Source organism: Panthera onca, chromosome B2 (genome assembly GCF_046562875.1).
Source record: "Panthera onca isolate mPanOnc1 chromosome B2, mPanOnc1 haplotype 2, whole genome shotgun sequence".
In the NCBI taxonomy this organism is placed as follows: Eukaryota; Metazoa; Chordata; class Mammalia; order Carnivora; family Felidae; genus Panthera; species Panthera onca.
Genome location: NC_138343.1, coordinates 41901312 through 41925823, shown reverse-complemented (window position 1 = coordinate 41925823; position 24512 = coordinate 41901312). Strand labels below are relative to the sequence as shown.

The window sequence follows — 24512 nt, the reverse complement described above, 5'->3', positions numbered from 1 at the left end:
AAACTGAGGTCCCGCACAGGAAGTCTCTTGCCCGGGGTCCAAACAGATCTTCCAGATACAGGAGGGTGGTTGGTCCCTAGCCCACGTGTCCGGGGCGGCAGCACAAATCAGACACGTGCCTCAGAGCTTTTCTTTTTGTTTTTATTTTAAAGGAAAAAAAAAAAAAAACAGTGCAAAAACCCATTTTCCAGTGTCAGCCATACCCACCCCCCACCCCTAGGTCACCTCCCTGGCTGGGGGCCTGACTCTTCCTCCCACTCAGCAGCCCCTCCCCTTTCATGCAACCCACAGGGGCTGGAGGCTCCATTTCCCTGGAGTGCCAGATCCCAGGGGGCCTTGGGGGGAGGAAAGAACTGGGGGGGGGGGGGTGGCCCCTGATATGCCTGCCCCCCCCCCCAGGTCTCCAGCCATGGCACCAGGTACCCCTCCTGGCTCTCAATAACCCTTCCTGACCATACTACTAGCCTGGGGGGCACTGATCTGGGGGAACCCTGTCCGCACCCCTCTTTGCCCCGGGTCCGGCTCGGGGCTCTCCTCACTGAGGTTGGGGGGGTTCCCTCCCTCCCTCCATGGTGGGGGGAGAGTGGTGGAATCCCCAGGTTTAAATACCTTAATGAAAGCAGGAGATGGGGGGAGGAAGGGGCTTTAGATCTAATAAATTATTAGCGTTTTTAGTGTCCGTTGGGGGGGGGGGGTGGGTCGGGTGGGGGCAGGGCGTGGCCTCCAGGGCCCCTCCCTCCCCTTACTGGTGAATCTCATTCTCTATGAGGCTGTCCTCATAAGACGGGAAGTCTGTGTCCGTGAGGCCATCAGGTGGCATCAGCAGCTCCTCATCTTGGGACGAGGACAATGGGGGCTCATCCCCTGAGCTTCCAGGACCCCCGTCCCCTTCCCCGTCCACCTCTGAGTCCTGCAGCACCTGAGCGATGTATTTCTGAAGGGGGAGAGGAGTAGAGGGTGAGGGTGGACAGCTGCTCCTGGTGGCGAGGGGTTGATTGGGGGAATCTCAGGGTCTCCAGGAAGCGGGACAGTGATCTTCCCCCCCAGGGAGAGGTGGGCAGACCCCTCAGTGAAGCCAGATCTTTCCCTGCCTCTGGGGTCTGGAATGGGCTTCACTTTCTGAAGGACTAATGGAACCCCCAACTTTGGATCGAGCCTCAGTCAGAGGCTCCTCCCCATCTTTGGCCATGAATCGGGGCACTCACCGCAGATTTGGGGACAGCGGCAGCAGTGGGGGGCCGTCCATTGCTTCTGGAGTCCACAGTATCTGTCTCCGTGTGCTCAATCTTGAGGGGTCCAGAATGAGTCAGGGAGTGGGGAGATGTCCTTGGCTCTCAGCCACAATCATGACCCTGCACCCTCTTGGCACCCCTGCCCTCAGCTCCCACCCATCCCCTTGAGCTTCTGCCCTTAGCCATCCCCTGCCCCCCTGGCCCCACACCTTGTAGTTGTGGGCACTGAGGTATTTGAAGTGTCCGAAGCAGACGTGGCAGAGACAGATGACGATGGTGATGACCAGGACCACGAATGTGAACATGGACGTGGGGGCTAGGAACCCTGGTGGGGGAGGGGGCAGAGGATGGGGCTGCTACCTTTCCTCTGGGCACCCCCCCACCTTCGCTACCTTCTGAATGCAACCCCACATTTTCATGTGCCGTGGCTTCTCCCAGGTTCCTTGCCTGTGGCCCTTGGCCATCATGGACCCTCCCATGGCTTGCTCTGCCTTGACTCTGAATGGGGGTCCCCCTCCCCCAGCTCCCTGAGGCATGTGGGGGGGTGGCCCTCACCCGTGCGCATGGTGGAGAAGAAGAGCAGCCAGAAGAGGCAGAGGATGGGTGCGGCCACCACCTGATTCACGGCCCCTGAGTGGATCTTCTTGTCCAGCTTGGCCGGCAGGTAGGCGTAGTAGAGATTGTACCTGTCTACCAGGTGCTTCAGCAGCATGTACATGAGCCCTGGGGGAAGCCACACGGGCCCTGACCTCGGAACCAACGCCACCGGACCTCGGTGTGTCCGTCACAGGTTGTCCCAGTCCTACCGAGATCGCTGAAGGGCTGGCCTCCCTCCTCCTGCCCCAGCCCCAAGCCCATCGCAGGATCACAGACTGTCAGCTTCCTCAGCTTCCCTGCTTTGTTCTGCTGCCCCTCGCTAAAAACCCTACTATTAGAAGTCCATCCATTTGGGTCAATGAGCTTCCTCTTGAAACCCTTCTCGGTTTTTTTCTATCCTGTCCCTAAACAGATGGGTATAAATTAGATGGTAAGTTCTGTTTTCCTGGAGGCTGAGGGAATGGAAGCTTTCAAAGAGGACAAAGGGGTTATTTTGGAGCCTTCAATAACCAGGGAGGGTGGTTAAGGGGTTAGGATGTTACCAGGGGGAAAGGAGAGGTCACTAGTAGGGCAACAGGTGAAGAGAAACTTTGCTAAATTTCAGAAGGAAGAGGGACTTGTCCAAGGCGCACAGTTCAGCTACAGTGGGTCTCTGTGAGTGGCAAGAGTCCAACCCCACCCTGGAATCCAAAGGTCTTTCCTGAGCTTATGGGACTGTGTCCACGTGTACCCGCGGATGCTGTGTAGGAGTGACAGTGTGCGTGTGTGTGTGTGTGTGTGTGTGTGCACGTGTGAATACCTCTGTGGGTATGTGATGTGTGTCCGAGCATGTCAGTTGAGTGAAGGCACTTGGTGTGGATGAGTATGGCCATGTTGGGTGGCTTTGCCCAGGGGCTCAGCACACCAGCTGGAGCCAACCTGAGCTGAGATGGTTTTCCCCCTCCTCCCCCCAGGCCCGGCCCCAGACTGAGGCAGGGACCGGGCGGGAGGCCTGAGGGGCCGGCCTCCCAGCCGGGGCCCTGTCCACTCAGGGCGGCCTGCCTTACTGGAGTGAAGCGGGTGAGGTCCTGGGTCCCCCCGAGCAGGGCCCAGGTCCCGGCGCGGCGGTGCCTACCGAAGGGCACGATGATGGGGCAGGTGATACTGTAGGTCATGACCACCGTGAAGACGCACATCATCCAGGCGTAGGCTGCGCCAAACTGGAACTCGTAGGCCTGATGCTGGGGGGGAGATGGGCAGGAGGGTGGCTCAGGGAAGGGAGGGACAGACTAGAAGGGCACAGGGCAGGTGGGAGGGGGCAGGGGGCCAGGAACGAAGCTGTGGGGAAAAGGAACCCAATATCCAGGGTGGGGCAGGGCAAAGCAGATGGAAAGAGGGGCTGTGGCTGAGTCAGGGTGGGTACAGTGACGGGGCATGGGTGGGGGGGTGCTCTTTGAGAAATCAGGGGCTGGTAGGTTGGTAGGCCTGGGAATGGGATGCCCAGAGACCTCGTGTGGGGTGAGGGCACAGGGACCCTAGGTCTAGGGACCCAGACCTCCCCCAACTCCCATGGGAACACTAGACTGTCAGAACTGGCAGGTGCCTTCGGGGTTCTCTATGTTGATCCATCGTCGCACATATGGGTAAACTGAGGCTCCAGAAAGGAAAGGGATAGCCCAAGGCCTCGGAACTGGGTCCTGCAACTTCCGGCACCCCTGTGTCCCCACACCCTAGCAGAACTGCCACTGTTTCTGGTTGGGCCCACCAGGGGGCGCTGTGCGGGCCACTGCGGCCCCAGGCGGCCGTACCCGCTTCACGTTGCGCCTCTCCGCGGCAGAGCGCGCCAGGCAGAGCCGGATCATGTACATGAGCAGGCCTGGGATGCGCAGCAGGTCCATGGCGTTGCCGATAAAGGCTGAGGCAATGACGTAGTTCACGAAGAAGGCGCCGTTGTCGGGCAGGAACACGCACCTGCAGGCACCAAGTGCTCCAGCACTGCACCCTGGGAGACCCGGCGGCGGCCTGCCCACTGCCAGCCAGAGAGCACACCACACCTTCGCCCCCAACGCGCCTTCCTCCATGTGGACACCCTAGGTCAGCTCTCAAGCACCTGTGCCCCCGCTTCCCCCCAGAGTGTGAACCCCAGGGGCAGATGCCAGAGTGTTCAACAGACACCTCCAACACCCTCAGTGCGAGTGGATGCAACCTGGGAGTGTGAGCTCAGCAGTGCGCCTAGAACTTGTGTGCTATAAAGACCCATGGAGAGTGCTCCATAGCCCTGAGGCCACCGGAGTTCAGGGTATGACTGTCCGAGGTCTCCACAGACAACCCCCATGAGATCCTAAAAGACCCCCAAGGGCGTGAGCCCTAGGAATACCCAGAAATTACCCCTTAGCTCTGAAATTAAGCCATGGTTATTACCCCCAGAGCGTGAGCCTCAGCCACATCCAGAACACAAGCTCCAGAGACCCTTCCTCAAAGATCTTCAGTGGGGGAGCCCAAGAAGTTTTGTCAGTGCCTGTGATACCCCAAGTGTGAGCCCAAGATGATCACAGATGGCCTAGAGCAAGACCCCTGGAGCTTGTGTCCACATATACAGCCATGGCACGTGGCCCCCAAACCCCCACCCCCAAACAGCTTCATAGGGCTTTCCAGAAAAGGTGCTCCATAAAGAATTTCATAGTCACACCTCTGGATAAGAGCCTGAAACTTCAGAGGTGTTCCCAGAACCCGTGCCCCATAAACATCCCAAAGTATGAGCCCCAGAGTTCCCCGTAAATACTCCAGAGTTGGGAGCCCAAGAGCCTTCCATAAATACTCAGAAGTGTGGGCTCCAGAGCCCTTCAGGGATACACCCAAATCACTCCCAAAGTATGGCCAAGATCCTACTACATACAGACACCTTTCCAAACCTCCTGAGTGAAACTCGCCTCCCACAGTTAGTCCTAGAATACAAGCTCTAGAGACAGTCAGAGAAATGCCCCAGTGTGGGTCCTAAAGCCCCAAATACACTTTGAAGGTGACCTCTAGAGGGGTTCCCGGAGAATGAGCCCCAACAGAGACCCCAGGGATATCTCCCACGTCTACGCCTGAGACACTGTGTGCAAGCTTTGGGATGGCCTTGCCACACCCTGTAAGCCCCCTCCTCTTCCCTGCAGCGGGGAGGTGGGAAGCTTCGAGGCACCCTCCCATGGGGAAAGGCAGTGTGTCCCAGGCATACCCACCCCCGCCCTCCGGTCTCTTTCCCTGGGGGCCCAGGTCACTCACTCAAACCGAATAGCTGCCTCAGCCAAGAATTTCTTGTCAAAGAGCCAGCGGAAGAAGAGGTCCAGGCTGGAGAGGAGGAGTGGAGAGGTGTGGTGGGAGGCTGGAATGGCCCAGAACACCAGGGGAGGAGTCTAGTCCGTGAGCCTCTGGGGATGCCCCCCCAGACCTGGGTCCCCCCGCTCTGTGAGGGAGGTAGGAGCCTGGACCGTTCCCCTCGCCCACCCTGCAACACCCCCACGCCATCTCCCATCCCATCGTCTGCGACCTACCTGCTCAGTCCCAGTGAGGGCAGGAGCAGCACCATGAAGATGAGGAAGGTGTAGCATTTGTGCATGGTGGTCCTGTTCTCCCCGGAGCTGGGGCAGGGGGCACGGGGGCAGAGGTCAGGAGAACCAGCCCCCCACGCCTGCTCCCCTAGCCAGGATGGCATCACAGGAGGCCCCACTGGGATGGGGACCGCCCAGGGTGAGGATGCCGGCCAGCATCCCTTCCCCAGCAGCTCTGGGGCCGCCTGGGGCGGGGAGGCTGAAGGGGAAAGGGCTGCCTGGGGGCGGCGGGGTGGGGTGGGGGGACGGGTGCACACCTAGGAGGGCCAGAGTGCAGTGAGTGTGAAGGGTCTCACCGTGTCCAGTGAGCTTCGAAGAAGGCCGAGTAGTAGACAATGGTGGGGAGCAGGGCCGAGAAGCACCACAGCAGCAGGGTGGGGAAGAACTGAGTGATGATGGGGTTCTGCAGTGGGGCACGGGGCTGCGTTTCAGGCAGGGGCAGCGGCCCCGGTCCCGCTTGCTTTGCCTATCGGCCCCCTCCCCCACTGAGCCCCAGGCCCCGCAGCTCTCAGGGCCCCATGACAGACGTCCAGAACCTGTGGGGGCCAGGGTCTTATGAACAGCATCAGTAGTTAGCACTTGCTGAGTACCTACTAAGTACCCAGCATTGATCACATGCTTTACGTGTATTGATCCTCACGATATTACCCCATTTTACAGATGAGGAAACTAAGGTACAAAGAGATTCAGTAGGTTACCCGGCTAGTGAGGAGTGAAGGGGGGTGGAATCTGAACCCAGAAAAACCGGGTCTTATGTATTTTGCTCTTATCAGTCAGTAATTTTTTAAACTATCTTCCTTTGGACTTTGAGACTCCAAGGAGGTACGCCATGTGCATGGCAGGAGAGGTGAGGGGAGAGCTGGTGGAAGTGACCGTCACTCTGTCGCCATCTGAGCAGCCTTGCTTTTCCACACTGGGTTTCACGTAAGAGTCTTTTTGATAAAGGCACCAGAATCTGAGTTTGGAAGCCAGGGATGTAGTCTGAACCTCCATTCGTTTGTCGGAGAGACTGGGGGATGAGAAGGGACTGGCCCTGGGCTCTCTCTCTTCCCCAGTGTCTCTCTAGATGTGCGCAAACCCAAGGGTGGTCTCTGCTAGGAGAAGGTGGCAGGGAGCCCCAGGGAAGTTCACAGAGGGCTTTACAGCCCGTGGTCGTGTGGGAGTGCTTGGTGCGGCTGGGCTAGAAAAGCAGGAGAGGAGCCAGACTGGGCAGGAGGGTGTTCTGGATTCCCCCCGAAGAGGGATTCGAGGCCCGGCATCTGTGTCTCCTGACACAGCATAGAGGGGTGGGGCGGGGCAGGGCCTCACATTGAGGTACTCCACAGGCTTGGTGACGTTGAACTTGTCCATGGTGGTGATGATGATGGCCGGGGTGGTGAGGAAGAAGAGGAGGATGAAGAGGACGACATTGATGACCAGGCAGCGCAGCCACCAGATGAAGCCTCGGATGGACAGGTGCTCCCTGGGAAGGCAGGGGAGAGGGTCATCCTGGGGACCGCATGCTGATGGTTCCCGGAGACACCTCCCCTCTACCCACTGGAGCCAGCAGGCCCCACGGAACGTGCCCCTGCCACCCCAGCGCTCACCAGTAGATGTTCTGGGGGTCGGGGGCATACGACACGGTCCAGTTGGAGATGTGCAGGGACTCGCTGCAGGACGAGGAGCGCGGCTCCCCGCGGCAGGTGCAGCCCTGGCACTTACACACGTTGAAGTCCTTCAGGATGCTGGGGGACGGGCACCGGTTACCAGGGCGCCAGCCGCTGGGGACCCCACTGCCGACAGCTGGCCGTGAGCGTGGGGACCCGGGAGCCCCGGCTGGTCGGTGGGGGGCAAGGACTGGGCTGGGCAGGCAGGGCAGGGGCTCACATGGCGGTGATGGTCTCATTGTGGAAGGTGACAAAGGCCATGCCAAGAGGCTTCTCGTTCACCTTCTCCTTCTCCCGCTTGTAGTCCTCTTTCAGCTTCTGTTCCAGCTTCGTGTAGTACTCAATGGCCTCCACCTGCCGGTGGCGGGGGGGCGGGTGAGGCGAAGGTTCTGGTCAGAGAGCTGGGCTGGTCCCCACCATGCTCAGCGGCACTGCCCCAGGGCTTACTACGGGCCAGGTACTGCTTTAGGCTTTCTATGTGTTAACTCGTAATCCTCATAAGCCCAAGGTAGGTACAATTAGCTCCATCCTACAGATGAGGAAACTGAGGCACAGAGCAGTCAGAAAACTCGCCTAAAGCCACAGAGCTAGTAAATACACCACAGCACTGTCCTCTTGGCTGACCTCTTCTGACTTGGGCCCTGAAAATTTGGTCACTGGAGGGATGGGTACAAACCCAGTAGTGGAACTGGAGCTTCAAGGACTGTAGGAACAGGTGGGGACCTACTGAGGGAGGGTTGCGCCCTGCTCCCCATCCTGGCACCCTACCTCCAGCCCCTGGGCCGCATGGCCTTGCCTCCTCAGGGAGTCTGTTTACCGTTGGTGTTTTTTATTTATTTTTGAGGGCAGGGAGGGAGGGGGGAGGGGGGGGGGGGGGACAAAGGATCCGAAGCAGGCTCTGCATTGATAGCAGTGAGCCTGATGCGGGGCTTGAACTCAAGAACCGAACCATGAGACCATAACCTGAGCCTAAGTCAGACACTTAACTGACTGAGCCACCCAGGCGTCCCTTACTTTTGGCTGTTTATGTTTAAGACCCATTTGTGTGTGTGTGTGTGTGTGTGTGTGTGTGTGTGTGTGTGTGTGTTCCCGGGGTCTTGGGACACGCACCTGGAATGTGCCCATCTCTACTGTGATCTGTCTTCCCAAGATCTGTCCAACCCCTCCCCGTATCCAGCAGGAGCTTTGGGGGCCTGAGGTCACCTCATACCTGCTCACAGCCTCGCACCACGCAGCAGCAGAGGTGGCCACAGGGCTTGGGGTTGATCATGGTGGGGACATTCTCCTTGCTCTGGAGGTTTGTGAAGTAGAGCTTTCCCCGCTCGGCCTTCTTCCTGTGGGATCCAGGGGTCCAGTCACCCACCACCCAGCTGGGGCCAGGAATGGCTGGGAGGGTGAGTAGGGAGCCCAGCTGAGGGGCCACCTAAGTCCACTCCCTGAGGACAGGGGCGATCTTACTCTTGGATCTGCTTAGAATGTATGGTTCAGATATGTCCCCATTCCAGGGTCTTCCCGCCCATCCCTTGAGGGCCAGAAATTCTTCCTATAGTCTGGCCTAAAGTTTTCACACTGTAGCTGGAGAAGGGGATGTCCTTGGACGGGGTGGGGATGGTGGGCTCCTTTCTTCTTGCAACAAACGCTAACCTCCAGGCTTTGCTCTTTCCAGAGCTGGATTGACAGGCAACCCAGGGGTTGAATTAAAATCAAATGCCCTGGGAAACACCTGGATGGGGAGCCAGGTTCCCCTGTGGCAGCTGAGATGCCCTCTATAATAGGCAGGGGCCCCCAGGTGTCATCCCCCCCATTACCTCTCTGCATCGAGGAACATGAGGCGAGCCACGTTGTAACATGGGCGGGCTTCAAGAACCGTGCAGTTGGGATAGGCCTCCCTGCAATACAGTCCACCATCATCTTCTGTGGTGACCCTGCCCACCTGCCCCCGACTTGCAGCCGCGACCGTGAAGACATACACCCCCAATTCAAGCTCCCTCTTTCTGGTCTACAAAAATGGGAGCTCCGTAAGAATGAAACTTGGAAATTCCTCCCTGTGTTTAACTGAGCAGCAGCGGGGAGCCTTGAGGCACGGGGACCTTGAGCACACCCCGATGATGACCGTGGATGTGAGTGCACCCCCGCACGGTGCTAGGGGAGGCCACGGCCGTGGTCTGACTCTTGTTCAGAGCTCTGAACTTTCAGTTGAGAGAAACGGTTTCTACTCAGGTTGTTCTCTCAACCCTGTTTCCAGAATACCTGGTTACAGTCCAACACTTAGCCTTGCCTTACGGTCCAACTGATCCCAATCAACCCACGGCCCGGTCTGCAGACCCAAGACTGACCTTTTAACCCTGACCCGAGACTGACCCTCACCTTGCCCTGAAACCGAGCAGAGAGAGACTATATGTGACTCTCGGTGCTGGTACCTGGCAGGACTCGAGGGGTGCCTGCGGCTCCTTCTCACTTCTCATCGCACACTGCTCCCTGCTCCCCAATCTAGACTGAGCCCCATCTTTAAAAAATTTTTTTAAATGAAGAACCACCAAGTGTTAACAGATGCACAATATCTAGTTCCCCAAAGCACGAGAATTTGCAAACTTAAATCTGGGATGCGGTCCTTGAAATGCACTACAGACTTTTCCCCCGACACGGTGTTACTCTAACCATTTTAGGGCTCCTCTTTGGAAGGGCCTGGAACCCTGTGGCAGGCTGAGCCCTCATTCTCACCCGACTAATCTCTAACCCCTTAATCCCTGCCATGCAGGCTCTCTGATATTACACACGGGATATTCCCTAATTCTGCTGGGTCAGTCCTCTAATTCAGACAGACCCCAGACCTGGATCACAAGCCCTACTCATCACCATGTGCTCGGGCCTGGGCCAGCAGCTTAGACATACTAGGTACTCAATAAACATGCGCTGAATGAATGGATTGATGAGATGGCTGTTCCCTGATGCTCACCTCCTTGACCCCCCAAACTCCAATTAGGACTATAGTCTCCCCCCCATCCCCTGCTTAGAGGCTGACCACTAAATTTTAATCACAGTCTGCTTCCTGAACAAAACCGTAGATTGACTCCTGAAACAGCCTGAACCACGAGCTCCCCACGGACACCCATCAGGCCTGGTTCTCTTTTGTCTCCCTGGTAGGAAGCACACAGTAGGTATACAATGAGTGTGTGCTGAATGGATGTTTGGTTAGCGGGGTTTACTTCCTCATTGTGTGCAGGGCCCTGTCAGCATGCCCCCCGCCGCTCCCTCCCCCCCACTGGAAACAGCAGCCCTTCCTGACTCCCTCACTCTGTTCCTCTCCCTGCTTTGGTTTTCCTCCTGGCACCCACCCCTACTCGACACAATGTCTGTTACTAGTTCGTTTGTTTATTACCTGTCTCGCCCACCAGAATGCCAGCGGACAAGGGCAGGGGCTTTCTTTCTTTGTTTACTGCTGTAACCCTAGGTCCCCCTCCAGGGCGGGTGCCCGGCAGGTGCTCAAGAAGGATTTGTCATTAAAGGACTAACCAGTACAAGCTGACAACTGATCCCAACAGGACAGTGATATTAAGATGCCACCTAATTCTGAGCACACACTGTCCTTAATCCTGACTCGGACTGCCCCCTAATGCCGATCACAGCTGGGAATCCAGACAGGATCCCAAGTCGCTCTCGTACTGACTGAGGATGATCTAATTTTGACCGCTGTTCTTGAACTTCTGTGTGGGCAGGGCCTGTTTCTAATTTATTTATGCTTGGAGTACAGAAAGTGATAATAAATGCATGTTGAATGAATGATTATCCGTCCGCTGATGCTGATCACAAACCACTCATTTGCCTGCAACAAAGGGGTCTACAATCTAACCTCGGCCAGATGCTGACTCCCAATCCTGTTCTGATCCAGAACAAGAACTGGCTTCTGATCCAGGCCAACTGGCTGTGGATGCAGACCTCACTAAGTCCCGATCCTGAGCAGAGACTGAGCCCTGATCCAAACTGCCAATGTCCCTTATCAGGACCACTGGCCAACTCCTAATTCTGGCCACAGACTGGCCTCAGACCAATCTCTGGTCAGACCCTGGACCAGCTCCTGACGCTGACCTCCACCATGTGAACGTCCAGAGAGCTCAACGATCTTTCATTCGTTTCTATGGTCCCAAGGCTTAATATCATGAGAAAGTCTGCTGAGCACACAGATGAATGTGTGACGGGATCCTTAATTCTGGATGCGGACCATTCCGGCCACCTGGAGCTCCTGGAGGTGTATATTCCCCTTCCCCTCTGAGACACAACTCCAGAGCTGAAAAGAGCCTGAGAACACATGCAGCTCAGGTCCACAGCCCCCCCCCCCCCCCCCCCCCCCCCAGGATCCACTGAAAACCAAGAGCTCCTCCCTGCCAATCTGCACACAAACCCCAGAATGTCACCTACGGTTTTGAAGCCATACACCTTGAAGGGCCCTTGGATCCCAGGCCAACAACCCATGACCCAGTTCAAGCTGAGAGGGGAGGTGGAGTGGGGGGGGGGGGTGGTGAGAGAGAGGAAGGAGGGGATGTGACATACACTTCCTTCTCTCACTTTACAAGTATTTCTTATATTTCCCCTGCTGTTGGGGGCGGGGGTGGCTATCACCCAGCCCTGGTGCTAGAATGCCCTGGGGTCACGTAATCCTTTAGTGGTCTAGTCTCCACCCCACTGCAGCCCAGACCTCAGCCGGAGGGTGTGAGAAGTCTGAGGGGCTGAAAGGCGGAAGAAGGGCCCACAGGACCTGGGGTTGGGGGTAGGAGTGGCCACTCACTCAAAATGCTTCTTGATCTTTTCTGACTCTGCATATTTGGAGATTCCATTGATGAAGAGAGTCCGCTTCACCTGGGGTGAGAGGGGAGCGCATGTACCTTCCAGAGGAGGCTCGAGAATGCCAGGAGGGCATGGGGAATGGTGAGCAGAGAGGAGCAGCTGGGTGGGAGGAGGCCTTAGGGATAAACCAGGTTCCAGGGAAAGCAGGGGAGTGCATCTAATTGAAATCAGGCAGGAGCTTAATGAAAGAGCCATTTGGTCTCTCACTCCTGAGGGGTCATCCAGGGCAAGGGAGGGGGTACTACTCTGACCCTCAGGCCACAAGGCCCTGGCCCCCCGGCACCGGCACCGTGGCTGCTGTGGGGTGGGCATTCAGTACTGGGCTGGTAGATGGATGCGGAGAGGGAGGGAGCATCCCAAGCATGGCACCACCACTGCTGTTTCCCCAGGGCCAGGCACAGCATGGGTGATTTCTACGCCTATCACCTACCGCCCCCCCCCCCAACGCCCCCCATCTTAGGAAGGTTCTGCTGTTGTCTCATTTTACAGACCAGGAGGCGAGGCTTGGGGAGGTAACTGAACTTGCAGCATAGGGGCTCTTGAGTTGCTGAGCCCGGAATGCAACCCAGGCGGCCTCACCCTGGCACTGACACCCCTTAGGGCCGAGGGGAGAGAGGCCCAGAGGGAAGGGAAGAGGCTGGGGGCGGGGCAGGCCGGCTGGGCTCTACTCACTAGGTCGTCCTCCTTGTAGCGCATCTTAGAGGTGTGCCTACGCATGCTGTAGACGGTGAGCAGCAGGTACAGGAAGGCGAAGGAGGTGTGCAGCCATAGCAGGTTGTTCCTGGGTGGGGCAGAGGGGTACATGGAGCCACTGGGGCCAGGAACCCACTCAGACAGCGCCCAGCCTCCCGGTGTGAATTCAGCCCTGGTTCAAGGCCCTTCTACTGCCAGTGGTCTTCTGGCACTGGCCCCCTCACAGGGCAGGCCCCATACATCACACCGTCCGGGTCCCAACATTATTCCACTGCAGTTGAAATGTCCCCAAGAGGTCATCTCTCCCTGCCCTGTGCACTGGCTACACTGTCCCCTAACTACCCCCTGCCATCTTTCCCTGGCCTGAAGTCACACAGCAGCTTCTTTATCTGGTCATCTCTGGGGACTCCCAGCAGACATCCACCTACTCTGTCTCCAATCCAAGTCCCCAGGGCCCCACATCCACCTCTCCCCACAGTGCTCCCCCTCGCACCCCTCCTCATTACAGCTGGACTCTGACCTCACTGACTGGCTTCCCAATCTTACCCTGATTTCAGGTTGGCAATGGTGGTTCTCCCAAAGCTGTAGGCATTGTTCTCTGGGGGTGGGAGGGGGCAGGAAGAGGGAGAGGATGATGCTGGGGTCAGGACGCGTGCCCTCCTGCCCCCTCTCCTCCCTTCCCCGCCCCACTCATCCCAGCCTTCACTGACCCAGCAGGTCCCCTGAGAAGTTGACAGGCAGCACGATGCCCACAGAGAGGACGCCCACGACGACCAGCAGCCCGATGATGTGCCGCTGGAAGGACAGGTAGTGCACAGCATCGCCCCCACATTTGTCCCGGATCTCATCATCCCTGCAGGCCCGGGGCAGCAGAGGAATCAGGTGAGGGCCAGGTGGCAGAGGGGCCACAGCTTGCCTGCCCTGCCCGCCCCCAAGTCCACCCTAGCCCCTGCCAGTCTGGCAGCAGTATGGGGGTGGGCTAGGGTCTTTGGGCCCCCTATTATTGGGAGGGGGGATGAGAAAGGGAGAGGGAAGGGGAGGGAGGAAAGGAAGGATGCAGGGAGGGAAAGGAGAAGAGGAGAGAGAGGAGGGGAACAGAGGGGAAAGGGGAAGATTGCAGAGAGGAAGAAAGGGTAAGAAAGGGCCGGGAGTAGAGGGGGTGTTGAAAGGGAGGGTGGGTTGATGGAAGAGGTTGGAGCAGGAGGGAGGACGGAGGCTGGGGATAGAGCAGCGCCTTATGGGTGCTGGAGAATCACATTATGTGGTGCACCTGGGGAGGGGCCCTGGGGGCCGGGGCGTGGGCAGTGGTGGTGCTGACCTGTCTGGGCCTCCTGCCTCTCTCAGCGCTCACTGCCTGCCTGCCGCACTCTGGCTCGACCTCCTGACTTCTGTCTGCTGGACACTGGCTCCTGCCTGTTGCTGGCTGGCTGCTCCCAGCCTGCCTGCTGTCCCCCACCCCGCTGGCTGCACGGAGGCTCTGAGGTGGGGGGGCTCTGGCCTCTGCCCTCACAGGGTGGCAGGGGTGCGGAGAGCTGAGGGCAGAGCGGGCCCACCAGGCAGGGGGGCATACAGGAGACCGTGGGGTAGAGTGAGGCCAGCTCAGGGGACAGCAGAGGCCAGGACCCCAGGGCTTGGCCTCCTGGAAGAAGGAGGAGGGTGCTGGGCTGGCTAGGAGCACTAAGGCCCTCAAAGCTGCTGGCCTCTGGATTTTGTAGGGAAGTAACAGGTTCTGAAGTTTTTCTTTGTTTCTCTCTTTCCTTTGAGCCTGAAGACTGTTCACTTACTTTATCCTGAAGATGGCTGTCAGCCAGGAACAGAAACCCTGGAGTGGGGGGGACAGAGGGCTATCAGCTGGAGCCCCCCACCACCCCACCACCCCCAGCCTCCCTTCCCCCTCAAATCCCACCTGCCCCATTCTCATAATCACCTCCAGGCTGGGCTCACCTTGGAACAACTTCCACAACCCCCCAAAGAAAGCAGCTCATCCCAGAGGGGGAGAGGGAAGGTGCCAGCCCTCAAAGGAGAAAGGGACTAAGGCCAAACTGAGTTATCTGTGGATGCTCATGTCAAGAGCTACATATCCCCGCCAAGAGCCAACGGGGCAGCGCAACCAAAGGAAGGCCTACAGCGGTGTAGGTCAGGGTAGGGAGGAGTGGGATTCAGGGTTCTAGGAGAGGCAGTGGGGACTCCAGATCCAGACAAGAAGAGTCCGCAACATGGCTCTGCCTACAGCAGAGGGGCAGGCCAGGCTTCCCGAGTTCCTGCCACCTTTCTTCCAATACAGCCCAGAGGGACCAACCCCCGGGTCCCTGTGAGCTTCAGTCTCCCACCTTCAAGCCCCCAGGCCTACCTGCAGCAGAGGCCCCACTGAGAGCAGGGTCGGGATACAGGGGGGAGGGCTGGGCAGAGAGAACCCTCCCTCACCTTCCTACCAGTGGAAGGTCCAGGCTTAACACAGGATCGGGGACAGAGGTGCTTCCAGTTAAGATGCAGGACTGTGCTGCCTGCTGCCAACATCACCTGAGTCTGGGGACCATGTGGACACCTCTGGCGGGCAAGGGTGATAGCTTTGCTTTGCCACTTACCGGTGTGAGTCCAGCTCAGGAAGCTGACAGGCTTCTTCTACTATGGCTGCTACAGGAGCTGTTGCCCCCAGGCCACCCAGCCCAAGCCGGACTGCCCAGGGCCAGCCTAGGGCCTAAAGATTAGAGTTCTGACTAGGACCCACACCCTGGCAGAACGACAGGGGCCAGGCAGGTAATGTTGGAGTACTGGGTCTGGCGTGCATGAGGGTCCGGGGACTGCTGTGAATCGCCTTATCTGTAAGGACCTCTGCCACTCAGCCCCAACCCACAACTGGCCCCATCTAGACGAGGGCCACCAGCCTGCAATCTCTGAGCAACGCAATGAATTCCTGCTTTTGCTCCATGGGGCAGAAAGGCCTGTCATTACTTCTAAAACCCTAAGGAAGAAGGGGTCCTTGGGATTAACAGGTGGAGATGGGCGTGGGGCTCTACGTGGTGCAAAGTGTGGGATTCACAATGTTAGGTCTGTGCTGATTTGGAGGCTGGCGTGGAGTACAGAGCGAGTCTGGGTGGCCATCCTGTGGCTCTTAGACGAGCACTGCCCTTGCTGAGGAGAAGGCCACATTCCAGGTCCTTGACTCTGTATCACTGGAGGCTAGAGGCTGCTAAGCCCCCTGCCCCGGAGAAGGAGTGGGTGGCTAACAAGTCTGGGGGAGGGCACTCACATTGTCTCTTTGGTCAAAGTCGACGGAGCTGGAGACAGACGTGAGACGCTCATACCGGTCATGACTGTCCCCGTGCATAGCTGAGGCCACACTGGGGGTGGGGAGGTGAGAGATCAGAGAGCCTGGTGAGTCTGAGCTCCTGGGGAGCGGGACTGAAGTGGGGGGCTCCCCCTCCAGAGCTCCAGGGGCTAGACAAAGCACAGAAAGCGCAGAGGCTGAAGCGGGGACGAACGCCTGCCTTCTCCCTGCCTCCCTTAATTGCACCTCCTTCCTTCAGAGCACCTGGAGGGCACACCAGTGCAGGGCAGTGAGTGAAGGGAGAAGGGTGTCTTCATCTTACTCCCTGGAGGCTGGAGCGAGAGTGTGAGGAGGCCCTGCATTTCTGGGGCTGACCAGCAGGGGACGGGATAGGGGGGCGACAGAGCCAGTATTATGCACAGGGCAATGGGGAGCTGAAGGAAAGGATGGACTAGGAGAGCCCCAGAAGGGCTGGAGGGATCAGGGGCTGGGGGATGCCTCCCAGGTGGGACCCTACCCTCCCCCTTCCCTGACCCCAGCAGCTGCTGCAACTCCAACGCTAGTCCTATAGACAGAGACAATGATGTGACACAAAAGGCCAGACTCGGGGCTCCGTGGGAGGCCCCCCTCCCAGGCCTCCAGAAGGGGTGAGCAGGGAACCCTGAAATATGAAGAACTAGTTGTTAGGGGATGGCAAGCCACTGGGGACACCCAATCTTGTCTCTGGGACCAACAGGTGAGCGTCCTCTAAGTTTCCGGGAGGACAGCCCCTCCAGCCTGGCCACCGGCCACCATAGAGAGAGCCAGGCACATGGGGAGGGGCCTCTCCCAGGCAGAAAGCCAGAGGGAGAGATGGGGGAGCGAGGCAGAGACAAGTTGGAAGTCCCCTGCTCTGCAAAGCACACCGCCTGCGTTAGTCCGAAACATGAGCCTGCAGAGGAGAAAACTGCAAAGAGAAACCAGTAACGAGGCAGGAAGAGAAAAGAAGCATGAGAGAAGAAAAGAGAAAGCTGGTTTAGTGGGGATGAGGGGGCAGGTGCCCCACATACTATTCCTGTTCCACTCGCTCCCTCTCCTGCCGCTGCCGAAGCCTGGGGACAGAGAACAGACAGGGTTAACAGGGGAGGTGGGGGAGGGTCCCGGGGGACTGACAAAGGACACAGATCCAACTGTAGGCCTTCATGTCCCCCATGGCTGTTCTGGGACTGGTCCCTCTTCATCCCCCTGACAAAGGGGGATGAGAGAGGGCTGGCTCTTTCCTATCCCCGAGGAGTGATGGGTGTGTGTTGAGTGAGTGACAGTGAGTGTGCATGTGTATGTGTGCAGGGGTGAGGCAGAGTCCCCAAGCCTTACCTGTCTGCATCTGTCACCAAGGCCAGCCGCCCATAGTCCCAAGCCACCTTCCGGAGAATGGAGAACAAGAACAGCAGTGCCTGTGGGCAGAGGGAATGGTTGGCAGGTAGAGAGACCGTCCACCCACGGGACTAGCCTGGAGGGCAGGGGCAGAGGGGCTGGGATCTGGCCTTAGAAAGGGCTGACCCTGGCTTGGGTGAATGGCCAGAGGCTAGGCTTGGGCTGCGTGACACGGATCCCTCCCATAGTTAAGCCTGGGGAGTCAGGGTCAGGTGGAAGAGTGGTTAGAGCTACAGGTGTTAGCTAGCTAGGTACAGGGTGTGGATGCCAGGCATGGGGGGCGGGGGGGGGGGCATGTGTGGGCACTCACAAGGAAGCACATGAAGTCAAGAGCCAGCACGGTGGGGACACCCCCAAAGGGCAGGCCCTGCAGGACGGTGCTGCGGATTCGGGCACTGTAGCAGTAGTCCTTAGGGTTGCTGTTGTTGAGGGCCGTGGTGCCCAGGGTGGCCAGAAGGAAGGGCAGCATGGCTGCTACTGCCGCATGGTCCTCCTGAGCAGAGAGCACCATGGTCAGCTGGGCTCATCCCCTGTCCCCCTCATGGCTCCCAGCATGAGCATGGGGAGAGGGAGTGAGGGCAGATCACCGGCTGCCTGGGTGGGGGGAAGCACTGGCTTCCAGAGATAAGGGCCTGGGGAGGGGAGGGTTGAGTCACATGGATTTACCTTCATTGGCTCTGAGGCCGAGACCCCACCCAGGGTCTGGGGAACTTGGCCCAGATCTGCACTGGGGAGACTGGTTTTTCTAAGTTGGAAGTTGTGAGTCTCTGCTGCCTACCTCCCACCACCTCCATACACACACACAAACACTCTCCAAACACACACACACACACACACACACACACACATTCACTTTCATGCTTGCTTTCTCTTTCTCCCTCTCTCTCCCTCTCTCTCTGTCTCAGGCAGAGACATGAGGGAAGATGGGGAGAGGTCTTAGGTCTGAGGGTTCAAGGCTAAAAGGTGGGGTGAGGAGGCCAGGGGAAGATGAGTCAGGAACCAGCTACCTCATCCTGATCTTCTCTTTCTACCTCTATTAGAAAAATGGCATGATTTCATCTGCTTAGAGATTTCGGCACTGTTAATCACTTTCTCGATATAACTGGCTTCAAAACAAAGGAAAAAAAGGGGGGTGCCTGGGTGGCTCAGTCGGTTGAGCGTCCAGCTTTGGCTCAGGTCATGATCTCACAGTCTGTGAGTTCGAGCCCGTGTCGGGCTCTGTGCTGACAGCTGGGAGCCTGGAGCCTGCTTCAGATTCTGTATCTCCCTCTCTCTCTCTGCCCCTCCCCTGCTCATGCTCTGTCTCTCTCTGTCCCAAAAATAAATAAAAACATTAAACAACAACAACAACAACAACAACAAGGAAAAAAAAAGATGCTCAGCTTCAGAGCTGGCTCTCTGTCCTCAGAGTAGGGACCTGAGGATGGGGTCAGAGTGGGAAGTCAGTTAAAAAGTTAGGACTTCTGGGTTTGCGTTATCTGCCTGGTCCCAGTCACTCCTGCTTACCCTCATTCCTTTTTCCCTGCCTTGGAAGCAGCTCCTCCCCTCCAGCTTCCTCACCTCTCCAACGATCTCAGCACAGGGGTCACCTGAGTGGTGTGAGAACTACAACTCCCAGAGTGCCCTGTTCCTGCCTCCGGAGTAGGGCAGGCTGGGAATGCTGTGCCCTCCAGCGAGCTTTTCCATTGGCAAAGGAAGAGAGAGTGGGCAGGGGCCTCTTAGCCCGCCCAAGTCCCCGGCAGCCAGGGTACTGCCCTCCAGCCCGGTTCCCCGCCACTGCCCACTGCCAGGCTGCCCGGCCCTCTTTGGGCTGGGTGGGAGGGGCGGGGAGGAGGAGGGAAGGGGCAGCCAGCCCGGATACCTGGGTTCTGGGAGTGTCTGGGGACGGAACCTAGCAGGGCTCTGGGGAGGCTCCTACGGTGGAGAAGTGTGGCCGAGGCACGCTGCTCCACCCCGTCCTACTGGGGGCCCCTGGGGGCCCCTTCTGCTGACAACACTGAAACTCTGCCTGGGGTGGGGGTGGGGGTCCCTAGGGAAGAGAGGAAACCAGACAAAGAGAGAGAACAACAAACCGAGAATCAGTGACTGTAACTCTGGCAGCAAGCATCCTCTAGCCCCTTGGGGGGACTCAGAGGGTTTCTCCTGCCCACCGATCCCTGGTTTTCCCCTTCCTGACACTTCAATTGCAGGGGAAGAGGCACCAGCTCTCAAGTGGAGGGGGAAGCTGTGGTTGTTTATATGTTTCACTTGGTCCCAGGGAGTCTCTGAAAAGCCTGTATTAAGAAGGCTAAAGTGGTAACTGCCCAGTGTTTATGCCTCCCTCTTCCCTTCCAGCCCAAGTTGCCTTAAAAAAACCCCAAAACCCCATGAATTTAGTAATTACAACAGGCATCACTTATCTAGTACCCACTGTTTCAAGAATAATACATACACAATTTCGTTTAATCCTTGACAATCCTGAGTTGGATCTTATTGCCATTTTAAGATGAGGGCACAGGGGATCAGAGAAGTTAAATAACTTTCCCTAAGTCACACTGCTCATAAAATGATGGAGTTCAAACCTAGGTCAACTTCCTTCTAAAGCTAGAACACTGTTCAGGGCACCATGCTTTTCTGATGTGCCTAGAACAGGAGGACTCCACAAAACACAGAAGTTTCATAAATGCTCATTCTCCAGCTAGAGAATACTAGAGCATTGTGGGAATGTGTATGTTTAGGTGTGCAGACATGTGTTGATGTGTGTGTGTGTGTGTTGGGGGGGAGGTAGGAGACTGGTGTGTAAGTTGGGGGGTGTGTGGGTGTGCCTAGAAGCTTGGATATGTAAACGTGAGGTGTGTAGAACCCTGCGGTACCAGGGTTAAAGTGGAGGTTAAAGGTAGGTATAGGTATCTTGGATCTTGGGTCTGTGATGGTTGGCAGCCCTCTGAATTAGTGGCCCCCGCCCCCCGCTCCAGTATACTCCAGCAATCAAGAGAGCCCATTCCTAGTTTTTGCCTGTCTCTCTCCCCAACTCCAAGGCTCCATCAGACCAGAATGCAATGGGTACAAACCCCTGGAGTACCACGCACCACCCCCCCCCAGTCCTGTCCACACTGAAAGAAGGTGGAACGTTCTGCGAGCTTCTGCAGTAAGGGGGCCCCATAGGGTGGGTGAAGGTCCAGGTAGATGCTTAGTAACTGAAATTATGGTGTCTATCTGCTGCTTCCCTCTTTACAGTCACAAAGCACTCCCCCCCTCCCCCAACAACTGCATTGATCTTACCCCTGACCCCCAAGGAAGGCAAGGTACTTGCTGGATCAGATCACTATCCCCTCTTTACAGGGGAGGAAGCAGGGGCCCAGGGAGAGAGAAGGAGAAGCGACTCACATGAGGTCACAGGGCAGGTAAAGTGTGGAGTCAGGGCCAGTGGCTCTTCAGGCTCACTGGGTTCCTTGGTGCTCCTAATTGTGGGGGGCAGGGTTGCAGGGGGGCTGAACTTCACCTAGGGCAGCTGCCCAAAGCTTTTAGGGAGAGCAGCTGGGAGGGTGGAAGAAACTGAGGCGGAATATTTGGGGGGAGGACTAAGTGAGGGGGCAGTTCATCCCCTGGGCCAGGTGTATCCTGGAATTTCTCTAGTCTGACACTGAGACTTTAGCTGGCAGTATGTAGAAAGTGGAGGAGGATTTTATTTATTTATTTAAATTTTTAAAAAATTGAGAGAGAGACAGAGTGTGAGCAGGACAGGAGCAGAGAGAGAGGGAGACACAGATCCGAGGCAGGCTCCAGGCCCTGAGCTGTCTGCACAGAGCCCAACGCGGGGCTCGAACTCATGAACCGTGAGATCTTGACCTGAGCCGAAGTCGGACGCTCAACCGACTGAGCCACCCAGGTGCCCCCAAAATGGCGGAGGATTTTAGTTCTAGCTATCTAAAGGTTGTTATGTTACCATTAAAAAGCGTGTGCATGGTGAGGGTGAGGGAGTTAGAAGGTAAAAGTTTTTTCTTCCAGAGTTACTTGGGAAGATTTCATTTAGGGCTTGGGATCAGGAAGGCTGTGTGTTCTGAAGGGAGGGGATGATGATGTGGGCCAGTTCTGCTACTATGTAACCTGGGCCTCAGTCTTCCAAACTGTAGCAAAGAGGTATTAATATCCTTGCTCCATCCCTCCAAGCTTCACAGGGATGGGTAAAAAAAGTATCTGCAGGGGCGCCTGGGTGGCTCAGTTGGTTGTGCATCTGATTTCGGCTCAGGTCATGGTCTCGCGGTCCGTGAGTTCAAGTCCCGCGTCGGGCTCTGTGCTGACAGCTCAGAGCCTGGAGCCTGTTTCAGATTCTGTGTCTCCCTCTCTCTCTGACCCTCCTCCGTTCAGGCTGTCTCTCCCTGTCTCAAAAATAAATAAACGTTAAAAAAAATTTTTTTTTTTTAAAAAGTATCTGCAAAAGAGGATAAATAGTAGCAGGAAAAGGGATGTCTTAAGGCTCAGTCCCTTATGCTTCCGACTTCAGTTCAGGTCATGATCTCACCGTTCCAGAGTTGGAGCCGGAGTCGGGCTCTGTGCTGACAGCTCAGAGCCTAGAGCCTGCTTCGGATTCTGTGTTTCCCTCTCTCTCTGCCCCTCCCCCACTCGTGCTCTGTCTCTCTCTCTCTCAAAAATAAATAAACATTAAAAAATTAAAAAAAAAACTAGTAGGAAAAGAATGCATTTATCAAATATTGATTTCCCTCTTCTTCTGTGCCAGGCACCGTTCTTAGTGCTTTACACATGTTAGCTCATTTACTAGCCATCACAACCCTGAGAAGACACTGAGGTACAGAGAGGATGCAGAACTTGCCCGATGTCACACAGTCAGTCTGTCACAGATCCAGATATGGACCCAGGCAGTCCGGCTTAAGTGTGTGGTCTTGACAACCGCATGCTGCTGCCCTGGCCGGAGGAGAAGCTTCCATCAGGGACCTGGTGGGGGTGGGGGCTGCCAGCTCCAGCTCTGGAAAAATGCCACACCCTATTTCTACCTGTTTGCCCTCCTTCTTGCCTGTGGCTGCCAGACCCTCCCACTCAGACTGTGGGACTGTGATTTCAGGCTTTATCTAGGATGAGACAGAGCTGGATACTGACCTGGGCAAATTACTTCACCACCCTGGGCCTCAGTTCCCTCATCAGTAAATGGGAATCACAATTCAGTTGTGTGGTTGTTTTGAGAACTAAACAAGATGACTTATGTAAAGCTCTTAATACAGTTCAAGGCACATGACAGATTCTAAAAATATTAGGTACTGTTATTAATAAAGTGTTGGCATAAAAGGGGTTGGTTTAGTGAAGGAAAACTGGTAAAAATCAAAATAAAGGAAAACAGACTTTAACGTGACAGAGCCCCTCAGTCAGGATGGGCTTCTTGTTTAGACTAAAGGGTTTATATGGCCTTCAGGATTCTGCCGCTGAGTGGCAGGGAGTGTTCCCAGACTCTTCAGACATATCCAATCCATCTGTAGCAGACCAGAAAGGTGGGAGCCCAGGAGGGTGATGTTATGCCAAGATGGGTCAGAAGTTTAGAGAAGAGAACCCATTATTGATCAACAACGAGGCAGGGTGCCAGGCTCTTTACCTGTGTTATCTAGTTGATCCTCATGATAAATCTCGTAAGGAGGTGGTAGTAAATGCACTTTTTAATTAAAACTAAGGTTCAGACAGGTTAAGTAACTTGTCAAGGTCACACAGCTAAAGAATAGCAGATCTGGAATTTGAACTGAGGTCTCCAAGACTCATAATCGGAGGGAACTTGTAGGATGTCCAAAAGGGGGTTAGCTTCCCTAACTACCTTTAGCTACTCACCACCTGCCTTCTGCCTTGCCACATCCCCACCCACCACCCAACCATAGGCCAAGACTGAGTTGGATGAGCCAACAGCAGGCCCCAGCTTGTGCCACCTGGAGCAAGCCAGGGCCTGGACCCTCTGGTGCCCTGGAGGACAGTCATGCTGCCAGCACAACCAGGGCTGGAAGCCTGGTAGACACTCCCACTCCTCTCCTCTCACGGCCTGGGAAGCAAGACTGGGGGTCCCTACTCAAGAGGGGTTGAGCACAGCCTCATTTTTCCCTGGGCAGACCCAGGGAAAGGGTAGAGAGTGGTATTGGGTACAGAAGCCCAGACCCTCCTGCCCCGCAGGGAAGTGGAGTGCTGAGCGGCCAGAGCTCCCCCCAGGGGACCCAGGCAGGTGGCAGCACAGAGCCCCAAGGGCAGCTGGCCCCTCTGACCTCTCCTCTCCACTTCCCAAGCGACCTTCTCTTCTGAGGAGCAAGGCGCCAAATCTTTGGGACTGTCCTCGCTAGACGGTCAAGAAGGCCAGGAGGGACAAAGCGCGCCCCCTCCCCCCAACAGGGCCTTTGCCCCACTCCTTGTTCCGCCTCTGAAGCCTTTCCCCACCGCACCCTCCAACGCAGGCCCGGGCGGCTCATGAATGAACTGCACTGTGCGGGGCGCAAGGAGAGGACACGCTCCAGGGGCCAGTCGCCTCTTCAGCCCGAGACCAGTCCCCGGACGGGCTGGGGGCAGCGGCCGGCCTCCAGCCAGCACCCGCGAACCCTGCCCTTGTCCGAGCCCGAACCCCTGCCCCGGGCAGGCTTGGGGGGGTGGGTGGTTCTCGGCCCCGGGAACAGGAGAAAAGATAAAAGAGACCGAGGACATTGGACTTGGCGACCCTGGAATCCAAAACTCGGGGGCGGGGGCGGCAGGTTCCCCACAGCGGCGGCGAGCTGATGGGGGCGCAGCTGGAACCCTGGAGCGGCATGCGGGGGGACGCGCACCTGGACCCGGCAGGTGGGAGAAGAGTGGCGCTTGGGGGCCGGGGGCGGGGGTCCCACCCCTCGGGATCTCCCTAGGGGTGGGGACAGACGGCGGTGCACATCTGGACCCTCGGCAGGGGTCAGAGGACTCGCATTTGGCTCAGGATGGTACGAGGTTGGGGGCAGCGCGCGGCACCACTGGGTCCCGCGGGCCCGGGCACCTCTGGGTCCCGCAGGAGGTTGAAGGGAGGGGACACGTAGCTGAGTCTGGGGTTTTCTTTGGGTGGTGGTAGGAGCCTCAAAGAAAAGAGAAGGGGTTGGGGAAGGGTCGCGTACTTACCCCCAGGCGCAGACTCGGCTCCGGCTTGGAGCCCCGGGTTGGGGCGGGGCGGGGCTGGGGGAGGGGGAGGGGGAGTCGCTGGGCGGCTCGAGCTCCGGGCTCCTGCGGCGGCCGCGGCAGTGTCTGGGGGAGGGGGAGCGGGAGGAGGGAG

The 24512-nt window shown here is 57.1% G+C and overlaps 1 protein-coding gene across 2 annotated transcripts; it reads right to left on the bottom strand.

The window, feature by feature from the left end:
* Positions 1 to 120: 120 nt before the first annotated feature.
* TMEM63B (transmembrane protein 63B) lies at positions 121 to 24484 on the bottom strand. 2 transcript variants are annotated; one of them, XM_078446940.1, is made up of 24 exons: positions 24362 to 24484; positions 17574 to 17756; positions 17204 to 17283; positions 16900 to 16941; positions 15833 to 15923; positions 14367 to 14404; positions 13293 to 13435; positions 13129 to 13180; positions 12562 to 12670; positions 11831 to 11901; positions 8856 to 8936; positions 8258 to 8381; positions 7268 to 7401; positions 6988 to 7125; positions 6710 to 6863; positions 5698 to 5804; positions 5345 to 5431; positions 5076 to 5141; positions 3617 to 3779; positions 2944 to 3049; positions 1788 to 1955; positions 1442 to 1557; positions 1206 to 1286; positions 121 to 934 (listed from the first exon to the last, which is right to left on the bottom strand). In XM_078446940.1, the coding sequence occupies exons 2-24, from the start codon at positions 17730 to 17732 to the stop codon at positions 743 to 745; spliced, it is 2502 nt and encodes an 833-aa protein (XP_078303066.1). In that variant the 5' UTR covers positions 17733 to 17756; positions 24362 to 24484; the 3' UTR covers positions 121 to 742. The 2 variants fall into 2 exon arrangements, with proteins under 2 accessions (XP_078303066.1, XP_078303067.1); XM_078446941.1 differs by lacking the exon at positions 16900 to 16941.
* Between the last annotated feature and the right edge of the window lie 28 nt (positions 24485 to 24512).